Source organism: Diadema antillarum, unplaced genomic scaffold (genome assembly GCF_040938485.1).
Source record: "Diadema antillarum isolate AM-2024a unplaced genomic scaffold, OU_Dant_1.0 seq00000392_RagTag, whole genome shotgun sequence".
NCBI classification, from domain to species: Eukaryota; Metazoa; Echinodermata; class Echinoidea; order Diadematoida; family Diadematidae; genus Diadema; species Diadema antillarum.
In genome coordinates, this window is record NW_027271387.1 from 1,813,503 (window position 1) to 1,825,000 (window position 11,498).

An 11,498-nucleotide genomic window follows, 5' to 3' on the forward strand; every position below is an offset into this window, starting at 1 on the left:
ACATGAAGAATACCACTACCACTAGGGGCATTATAAAAAATATCACACCAGTTGTCCAAACGGGTACTCATTTGATTGCCCCCTTTATATTTCTAAGGCAAGCCCTATTTATCTAACATGCCCAAAACTGAGTTTCTGTTGCCCAAGGTAGGTGGGCCAATAGGTCTCCAGCACCCAGTCACTAATGAGAACCCTCCGTTTAAGCCCCAGTTGTAACATCGATTTTGCTTCACAAGTCTCCAAAAGAGACTCCAGAAGTTGTTGGCACACAGAGTCTAATGCAATAGAAGAAGCATGCATGCACTTTGAACTTGAAAAGATGTGGATGAGGGTGTGCCTTGCGGAGTTAGAAAATACCAAATTGGAAATTGAGCGCAGGGGGACCAATAATGCAGTGTCTTTTGGTATAGACGGTGGCATCAGATCCCATCGTCTCGGCTGACTGACACATAGCAACATACTCTCTTCCTAAACTCCCTCATAAAATAGAGATCAAATTTCAAACATGAAAGTTCTTATTAAGTCTTTCTGTCAAATTTGAGGGATAAAGAAAACAGGTAACTATTAAGATCGTGGATCTATTCAAACTAAGATACAAAGAGGATTTATGCCTATTGCACATCGGAATATGGGATGGAGCATTTTTTGTTCAAACACTTATCCAAACATTGAGACACAATTTTTGTTAAAGCTACAGGAGAAGATTCATACATTCATATTTTTCACGGATATAATAATTTTGGTTGCACTTTAGATTACCTGACATCCAAATTATTTAAAAATCACACAAATTGGGTCATACCAGCACATTTGCCACTTAACAGCATTCCACTATGCTTTTCAATGAACCAATAAGGATGCCTAAATTAGCTCTCAGTCTCATATTCAAAAACTGTGGTTCTGAATTTCTTTTTCTCTTCATCTCTGCTTAGACAACACAATCCACACGTGTATCCTTCACTTACACTCAGCTTCAACATGCAGCCGAGTCAAAGAACATTGAAGGAACAAACAAGTAGACAACACTTATAAATAGCCCTGGTAATCGTGAAGCAATTGGCTCATGACCATAGTGTACATGTGTATACTGTGCCAATTTGCAGGTAGTACCCTTGTTTCCACCTTCTTCACATTTGAACAAGAAATTCTAAGCATGTCGGTTCTTTGCTTCGTCAGCACCGGTCTGCAGATCAGTACATGATGTAATGTCTTCATCAATATGTCTGTGCTACAATATCCATTTAATTGTATGCAATGCTGGTATTACTCATCACTGTCCATCACTCGAGAGAAGTCTGAACATCACACTTACACAAGTCTATCACCTCTTTTGTCTCCAATGTTTTGATGACGCCGACTCCACTAGGATGATTGACACCATGCCAAAGAGTCAACACTTGGCAGTTATTCAACTTGATGAGACTACTACCAGTGTCCGAATGTCTTAACCACACGGCCTCTATGATGACTGAAGGGGCTTGTATTTCTTGTACCGCTTCCATTCTCCCGTGGCGTAGTTCATCTCAAAGAAGGTGCCGACGGCCATGGTCTGCTCATGGAGGACCTCGACATCTTCGCTCAGCCTGATCGTGACAACGTCACCCTGCTGGGGGCATGGGTTCTCTGAAGGGCACGGAAGCAAACAAAGGCAAAAAGAAAACCATAATGTATCTACATGAGTGACTTTGCAGGAGTTTACACAACTTTGTTCTTGGGCCTTGTGCATACAGCTGTCAATTTGCACCATGATTATCAAGTTTGAATACAATGCAAAAAGAGTGATTCTGGGGGACATTTCATGGAGCATTTTGTCTGACAAATTTATCAGACAAATCTGCTCTTAGCCAATCTGATGCAAAGATTTCTGTACAGTGTAGCTTATAACAGTTTGTCTGAAAAAACAAACAAACAAACAAAAAATCTGACAAAACACTTCATGAAATGCTCCCTGAACAGCCATAAGCTAATTATGCCGCTTATTTTCCTAATACAGTCAACTCCGCATAAGTTCTGCATATATGATATGTCAAATAATCCTAATTCACATTTACAGCAGTATATGTGTTACTCCTCTGTATGAACAGAAGTTGAATAAACTGCCCAAGTCAACAGGTGTTTCTCAGTCCCGTCAAGATCGACTTGTGTGGAGCTGACTGTATTTGAAGATTTTCAGTCAGATATTTAAGCAGCAAGACCCTGCAATGCACTCTCATCATGTTCGATAATTCGACAGTCTGCATTAAAATGATCTCTACTATCTCATACACATCAGGAGAAAGAATGAGGAGTTTCTTTTACCAAGCTTTTCTGTAATACCTAGTAAAAGTCGCACTGAGACTATACTAGTATGTTGACATCAGAAACTTTCAGAAAGAGTTAATTTTCCTGTGGAAGAAATCTGTTTTACTCAAACAGTTATGACACGAATGCAACGAATCAACAACAGCAATAAACTAAGTTATGGTCATTCTGATACCAGTGAGTCACCTAAAATGGTGCAGTATAGGGCCCTGTAGATTCAATTATGTCGTACCATCAATTATGTCGTACCATCCCATAATCTATGCCAGACGAAGTATTCATGATTGGAGCAGGTACACAAGTAATGAAATTATTTCCAGTCGTTGATAAACATATGAACCTGAGAGAACAGACCTCAACCAAGCACCTCGTTTCCACCCATACACACATGCTAAAAATTGCCCAATGATGACAAAGTCTTTCTAGTGTCTCAGCTTGGAGTCTACTTCATCAGCTTCTTCGTGCATACACTCGAGCGCATGATCAGTGCATGTATGTACACATCAAATGTGCACAGCTTGAACTCCCTCATTTGTAGCCCTCTTTGCCAATGATAATCCTTGTTCTGAGTGTCATTATCAACTTTTCCTGTAAGTTTCATCCAAACGCATTCACCACTTTTTGAGTAAATTTTGCAAACAGACAGACAGACAGACAGGCAAACAGACAGACCAACGCCGGCAAAAAAATGATGAGTTTTGAATTTTATGTGAGTGCAGCAGTGTTCTCCTGCAGAAATTATTACCTAACCACAGGACAAGTATCATAATGAAAGTTAAAGGGACTTGAGCGTGGGGAGATGATGTATTGCAAAGGTCGTCTCAACTCTGATACAGTTGGGAATCACCGTAACAAAATGTGTAAATCTTTACACACAGCAAACACACAGCTGAAGAATCTCGACGGAAGTTGAACCTAACCAATGAACATACGCTTTGTAATTATTGCACACATCATTCACTGATGGGCAAAAGTATTCTATTCGTGCTAGCCGTGGTTTTAAAATGTATCATAGAATGGGCATCGAGAATCCTGCGATCTCATTGGTAGAGAGCTATGTCTTGATTTTTACTGGCCGCACGCTGAGTCACAGTGGTAAACACGTTATCGCGCACTTGTAGCAAGAGTACGCGTACTTGTAACAAAGGTTCGCGCAATAAGCAAGCATTCGTGCACTCAGTACGAGACGCCTATTGGCTAAAACAACCATGCATCAGTTTTTACTGATGCATGGTACTGATGCATGGTTCTGAAGAGAAACCATGCGTCCAGTAAAAACTGATGCATGGTTTTCGGGCTCTCGTCTATGGCAAGCCAAAAGGAAATGCATCCAGTAAATTTGTCATCGGGTAACATGATAGAAAAATGGATTTTTGGCAAGAAAATTACCCATTCTATAAAACAGATGACGCACATGTCTTTTCGTGCGTCAGTTGGAATATAGTGTGCATGTGGTAACTATGGAATTTAGCCTAAACCCACTCGGCTTCGCCTCGTGGGTTAAGCATTCCATAGTTACCTTATGCACACAATTCCGACTGACGGACTCAGACCTGTGCGTCATTTGTATACTGTACCCCAGTGGACAGCTAATGAAGAGTGATTTAACTCCCATTAAATAGTCTCCCCATGCTCCAGTCCCATTAAGGGCACAGAGTCCCTTACCTCTGGCTCCAGCCATGAACCCGAGAATGAGAGCTTTCTCCGGCCGCGTGACCTTGTTGGACTGACGGAACATCTCCTGAGCGCTGCGCATCTGGTCTTTCTGCAGGATGGAAAATACACATATCAAGAACAACTGTCAGAACACATGAAATACCCTAACTCAACACATACAATATCAGATCTGTGGATGCTAAGGGCTTGTCTGTTTGAAGCCTGAGGCAGGGCTAGGGCTGCCATCCTTGCAAACAGCATTGCAGTATTTTCAGGGCAGTAAAGGTGCAAACAACAACAACAAACAAACAAAACAATATTTCAACTTATTTTAGCTATAGACATGATCCTTCAACACAGGTAACTACCAAGTATTTATTGTAATTCCCCACTTAGCTGCTCAGGAACCATTCAAAAAACAAAAACAATTAACAAGACAATATTTTTTGCACCCCAAAGAATTACTAGTTCTCTGTAAGCTGTTGCTTGCCAAAATATGTGTCTATTTATTACGCTTGAAGATACAGGTTTATCAATATCACTCATGCTGAACAGTTCGATGTAAACAAAATAAAAAATGATAGGAGAGGTATTTCCATGGGTGATTTAAAACAATACCACTATGCTCTACAAACACCACTGCATATATACTGAAGGCTGTTTGAGAGATTGCGAATACCTTAAATCTCTCCTAAAACACATCTTTCCTTAAACATAAAATACTTTACAAACCAGAGGTAGCTGGAATATCCATTCCTCCTTTTCCAAACAAAATGCTACGAGAAATTCAAGGGTATTGGTCACAAGTAGAAAGCTCTTACAAAATGACTGAGCCAAATTTGCTTCTTACCGTGAGAGACAGGTTCTTCTTGGGGCCAGCAGGAGGCTGCTGCACAGCTGGTACCATGCTCGGTGCTGGGTAAGGGGGCGGTGCCTGGGATGCTCCCTCGGTGCCACTTGGTGCACCCACGGTGCTGGGTGCACCGTAGGGGTTCTGTGCAGCTGCTGCAGCTGGTGCCGCAGCCGTCGTGGTGGTGGCAGGACTGGCAGCTGGGGTTGTGGGTGTCTGGCTGGTGGTGGTGGCCGGTGCTGCACCAGCTGCTGACGGCGCCCGGAAGGTAGTCTGCTGCTGCAGAGACTGGTGGAGCTGCTGTGTGAGGTTCTCCCGGGCAGCGAGGGTTGCCGAGGAGGGTGCAGGTTGGGCTGGAGGTTCAAGAACATGCAGGATACATTGATGATACCAAAAATTTTACACGTCCAACTCTACTTAAAGGTCCTGTTTACCTTTGGGAACAGTGATTTAAAAAAATTTCAAGATATGCATATGTGTAAGTCTGTTGTACCACAAAACATCCCATCATATAAAATTTTTGTGATAAAGCCTAAAATATAAGGGGATATCTGTATTTTTCTCAATAAACCGTAACTGTAGACGGTTTAGTCTATAACTATTGTTCACATTTTGTATATTTAACAATACTTAACATTGATTAAACTGGTTCAAATTTTAACATTGGTTGTTTTTATCCATAACTCACATTTTAGAACTATGTTGAAGCACTAATGCTAAGTTTTTGTTTCATCTGCAAATGGTAAATTATGCCTTTAATAGTAGGATATAAATCCACAGAATTAACCTTTACATCTTTTGCAGGCCAGCCTGTTCGACAGCAAAATCATCAAGGCTAGTCTCAAGACTACTTCTTTCCTGAGACATAACCATATATCTCCTGTTCTCCGCTCACTACATTGGCTTCCAGTCCATTCCCGTATTACTTTCAAAATCCTACTTCTGACGTACAAAATCACACGTAATCTTGCACCCATATATCTGCAAAACCTAGTCTCTCTCCGCTCCTCCTCTTCTGCCAGACCCCTCCGTTCATCTTCCTCTCTCCAATTACTTCATGGCCCACGTACAAAAACCCGTTATGGTGACCGAGCCTTCTCTTCCATTGCTCCCACTCTTTGGAATAAACTCCCTCTGTATATTCAGAATGCCTCATCTGTCGAATCATTTAAAATTCTTCTTAAAACTCACCTGTTTAATCAGTTGTAATTTTTTTTTTTTTTTTCCTCCTGGAGGCGCACACAGTTATCAATTATTGTACCATTGTATCACATGTATTTTTCTTTTCTTTTCTTTTCTTTCTTCTTCTTTTGTTACTGTTAATGCTGATTTTGTTAATGTTATTGTGTTTTCTAATCTATTTGTATGAGTAGCAAAGTGCGCTTAGAAACGTCAGTATGAAGCGCCATATAAATGCAATTATTATTATTATTATTATTATTCCTTGATCTCGAGGTTATGGAATCTACAAGTATATAATGCCCAAATCCATACAGACCTGCTAATTGAAAGTACATATCTATATATGGGAGCCTTGCCTCACTATTCCTTTATTTAAAGCCAAACAGCTATGTTATTTACGATCAATTTTACCTAACCCAGACTACTGTTGATTCTAAGCTAATGATTTTAAAGGGATGTTATAGTTTCGGTTGAGATGGGGTTTCAGGATTCCAACTTTTTTGTGAGATAATGAGAAAATATGAAAAAGCATAGAGTTCTAAGAGGAATTGATTGTTTATTCAATTAAACTAATCACTACATGATGATGTCATACATATGGCTGAAAGAGAATGAACATGAGCATCAAAACACATCAGAAGACTCACATAGCGATCCAAGGAGAGTAGGAGTGGGCGTGGTCGGCTTGGAGAGTGCCACCGTGGGTACGTAAGAGGGTGTCTGGGGTTGAGTGACGGCAGGTGCTGCTGTGGTTGTAGGCGGTTTCTGGATAAAGAGCAGTTAATAGTATTCATAAATCCACAAAGTTTTCATATCCACTTTCGTCTGTTACCTTTGGATGCTTAAATGCAGGGAGAAGTTCACACAAAGCATTTGCTCAAGAATCGTTGGTTTACTGGGGAGAACTAACACATTCTAGCAGCTGGGATAGGCTCAGTATGTTTTATATAAACAACACACCTTCAGAAATATGCTATTTGTTAATTTTGGTTGTCCCAGGAAACAAGCGAAAACTTACATACATAACAATAGATACATTTCATTTCATTTCAGTCTTTTATTGCCCACATCATGGATATTTGTTTTGTTCACATGCTTTTTACAAAACGAAAAATATACAATACACAATTACATGAATAACATTCAAATGACATATAAGACATTGTAAGAGAGGCATCTTTTTGCCAACATTATAAAACAGAAAAACATCATACAACATATCTTATATCAATATCAATTTTCAAACATTCAACTACTAACATATCTTTATCTTTAACTGTGAATACAACAAAAACTAATATGGGTGATTTATTTCTGTATCTTTGGGGCACAATATAAAAAATCCTGCATATTATTCATCTGTAATCACCGGATATGCCAGTTCATTGTATGTACTGGTTAATTTTTAGGCAAACCTTCCACAAAAATTTGTATACACCGAGACTGGATTCTAAGAATCATATACAAAGCCTTAAAGACATGTCAGCATTCCATTTTGTGCTTACGTGGACAGCTGGCGACATGAGCGCAGCAGCGTAGTCCGGAGTCTGCTGCATGGCTGCCTCCTTCTCCTTCTTAGCCTGCTCCTGGGCTTCTTGTTCTAACATTCAAACATACAAACAAATAGTCATTCATATACATCTCTCCTTGGGGAAAGAGAAGAAAATTGTCCACAAAGGGGCTACATACATTTCCTATTCATGAAAGAAGTGTTGAAGATAGCTTTCATCACCATGGTTGCAAGAGCATGCTAATTCAAAGATGACACTTTAAAACAGTTGGATGTCTGTACGAAAATGATCGTGACAACCTCTAGGCACCCAAGAAGAAGATATGTGGCCATAACATTGCTTAATTGTACAAAGGTGTATGTATACATGTATATATCTTGCCTGGGGGAACCAAGCATATCTCAATAAATGACAATTCGTCTACTTTCAAATTGCCTTCTGGTTTTAATAAAGGACACGGCAAACAAGCAGTATTTGAATATATTTCTTTAACACTTGTAAACCTCCTCTTTACCAACTGAAGATGAGTCCCGAGTATACTCATGCAAGTGTCTATGAGAAGTGCAAAATTACAACAGCCTAAATGAGATTATCAGTTTTGAGCCAAAGGAAAAAGATAAATAATGACGAGTAAGATGTTTATCTTACCTGCTTGCTTCTTTCTCCTCTTTGCCTCTCTGGAGCTACCACCAATTGGCTGCTCCTTGATATCCAAGAGCTGTGGGAGAGAGAGAAATTCATTTCACTATCACCAGCTACTGTATACGCCATATACTTTGCAGGATTTTTATTTCCACAAATTTTGTGAGTCGGGTGCTATTTGTCAAATTTAGAATATCTGAAAATATTAATTCTAAATATCAAATGTTTATATAACAAATGTTCTTCTGATCATTTTTTTTTTGTGTGTTTTTTTTTTTTTTTGGGGGGGGGTTGTCGTTTTTGCTTTGAAAATGCAAGAAAGTGTTTGTAAATTTTTCAGTAAAATATTTCTAGCAATAAATTTTCATGGTGCTACTTGTAATTATTACAAACACAATTTGCTCGTGAACTGCAAACATCTAATAAAAGTATGACAAATCTTACAACAGCTAAATATTTTTTTTTCTTTTTCTGTTTTTTTTTCCAAGAAGTTTTTGAGAACAGGTGAAAACCTCCACAGACTTATCACTTGTGAATGCACAAAACATACTGACATCAATAATCAGATATCCTATTAGAACATCTAACTTGGTTTCTACGAGTAACAGTGACGCAACATGCATTGGGGAAGACGGGGGGGGGGGGGGGGGGGGGGGGGTCAAAGGGCACACATTGATCACCTTCGTGCCTCCTTCCCTGTTCATGGTCATTCTGCTGTGGTTTCTGTTCAGGGGCATACTTCGGGTGAACCCAGGTGACTGAGATGAGCGGAATCCTGGGGTCGCTTTGGGTATACCCCTCAGAGGTACTGTACACATTAGACAAAGAAGGTTAAGAAAAATTACAACATTCATTCTCCCCTGGTTACACAATTAATCACTGAAATGCTTCCACATTGCCATGAACTCTTTCATGAATGCCTTGCATATACTAAAAGATATAAACATACATAAACATAAACAACACAAGTAATTGGCATTACATTTCAGATACACTATTATTCTGCAGTGCTTTCAACAATTACAAGGAGGGTTTGTCTAACTCTGAAACTGTGTTCTAAGCAATAGGCTTTAATAAGTTCCCTCACTTTTTGCAGCTTTCATCCATTAAAGTATCCATTCTTCCTCGTGTGAACTACATCAATCCTTATAGCTTTTTCTGTTCTCAGATATATTGGTTGCACCTTCATACATAGTAAGAAATCCCCACCATATTCTTTCATTATCATTATCACTATCATCTTTGTGACTACGCAACCATGAAATTTATCATTAACACCATGACAATTATAAACCACTGGGTTTATCACATTCTTAAAGAGTCATTAAAAATTGCTCTGAAAAAAACCCCACATTTTGCAATGCAATACTATCCTAACAATCACAGAATTATCAATATAAATCATGATAATGTATCTAAGACCTTGACATCAGGGGAATTATCACTATCAACTACCTGAAAATGACCAGGAGAAAGTGGTACCAAAAATGTCAGAACAATAAGGAAAACAAAATATAATTTTTTTTTTTTCAATAGCTTACATAATATGACCTCCCGCTTAAAATGCAACAGCTTGAAAAATGGCCACTGCCATAGAAGTCAGGGTTAAAGTAACAACATGTTGGGACCCTTACCATCATTCATGCCCCTGAACCCGCCTCGGATTTTGCTGTTTGGAGTCGGTGTGATAGGTTTCTTCTGTTGTTGCTGGGCGTCCAGTGCTGATTATTGCAAACAAAATACCAATACGAAATGACATAATAACAGCAGAACACAGCACAATCAAACTGAAATTGCACATTGCTGCACGAGGAAATAATGCAAACATTCATACATTGTATGTGCCATTCATGAATCAAAGACATTTATAGTCTGTATCAACATATCATTACTACATCTACTGCATTTAAAAAAAAAATGAACAATGTATATCACATGAACAGAAGGGAAACATTTCAAACTTACTACTGGCAATTGATCATCACATACATGATATGGGACATTCTATCCAGTATTGGCAGAACTATTCTCTCATATACAGTAGTTGTAATTCACTATCAGAGTGTTACAGGAATCGAATAAACTATGAACTAAACTGAACACTTTTATCTATTTCAGGACTACTTGCAGAGATACAAAAGTAAAATGTAAAATGCAATATGCAAATTATAATTTGGGAGAAATCTAAGGCCAATGTGCACAAACTTGGTAAATTCTCTCATGAAATGTAAAGTCTGAAGTATTTGATGCCAGCAGATGCTGACCCAGGGTTTGAGAAGTTGTTCTTACATTTCTGGAGCAGCTCCGCCCGGAGGGCCGCCGACTTGGGCTTCCTCTTCAGAGTGAAGTGCTTGACGGGCGGGGCCTGCATACCAACCAGCTGGTTGAGGGCATTCTTGTTGAGGTACTGGCATTCCATGGGAAGGAGTGAGTTGCTGTCAGTTATGGCCACTGGCAGGGCAGAGAAATATGACAGAAAAAATACATGGCTGCTCTCATGGCATATGTGAGACCCATTTGCATTCAATTACCAGCCCCCATTCCCTCCTGGAAGTAATGTGACTTTGACAAGTAACCTGATTTAGTGTAACATTGGGTTTTAAAGTGATAGAAATAATGTTCACTACCGGCATTGGAATTCTAAAAATGACTTACAATTGTACCTTCTGGTTAATGACAGTTAACAATGCTCTCTCAAATACTATTGGTGATAAGTCTCCATTAGCAAAATGTTTCAAGTCCTGAACAGAAATGGACTATGGTGCTTGAAAGGACACCTGGGCTACAGTATGACATTTGATGTTTAATAGATAACCACACAGATGGCTGACTGTAATACACAAACTACCTTTGACTTTCTGACAGATTTGGTTACTTACGAGTCCTTCTGAGCTCATGGAGGGCCTCAGCCAAGAATGGATGGCTCTCCTCCAGCTCCAGGTTGAGTTGGCCAGAGACTGGGTAGGACCGGAGGATGTCCGCTACCGTGGCAACCCACTCATCAGTGTCTGTCAAAGCTGAATGCAGGATTGCACTGAGTTCTTCCTTACACTGTGAAAACAGCAACATGGAAAAGACAAATACTGTAATTTGCTCAGTGATAAATGCCATAGTGACCAAGTACAAGTAGATCTAGTACATTCTTTAAACCCAGTTTTGAACTTGGGTCTGAATTACTTGTAAATTTAACAGAAGTTATCATCCAATTCAGTGCCCATATTAAAATAGTTGACGTACACTTTTGATGAAAAACCATCCATAGCATCACTAGTCTATACGCTCTCCACAGGGAAAAAAAAAATACCAGAATGGATAAAAAGATAAAATTTACCGTATGTCTGGTTGCAAAGCATGAA

At 39.4% G+C, this 11,498-nt stretch overlaps 1 protein-coding gene across 1 annotated transcript in view; it reads right to left on the bottom strand.

Annotated features, from left to right (window-relative positions):
- Positions 1 to 617: 617 nt before the first annotated feature.
- LOC139731995 (negative elongation factor A-like) overlaps positions 618 to 11,498 on the bottom strand; it is an 11,370-nt gene continuing 489 nt past the window's right edge. The window contains exons 2-11 of the mRNA XM_071642868.1: positions 11,022 to 11,193; positions 10,432 to 10,593; positions 9,777 to 9,863; positions 8,823 to 8,950; positions 8,149 to 8,218; positions 7,495 to 7,589; positions 6,637 to 6,754; positions 4,808 to 5,160; positions 3,967 to 4,066; positions 618 to 1,623 (exon numbers count right to left, since the gene is read on the bottom strand). Of these exons, the coding sequence (XP_071498969.1) occupies positions 1,460 to 1,623; positions 3,967 to 4,066; positions 4,808 to 5,160; positions 6,637 to 6,754; positions 7,495 to 7,589; positions 8,149 to 8,218; positions 8,823 to 8,950; positions 9,777 to 9,863; positions 10,432 to 10,593; positions 11,022 to 11,193 (1,449 nt within the window). The 3' untranslated portion in view covers positions 618 to 1,459. The remainder of the gene's footprint in view (positions 1,624 to 3,966; positions 4,067 to 4,807; positions 5,161 to 6,636; positions 6,755 to 7,494; positions 7,590 to 8,148; positions 8,219 to 8,822; positions 8,951 to 9,776; positions 9,864 to 10,431; positions 10,594 to 11,021; positions 11,194 to 11,498) is intronic.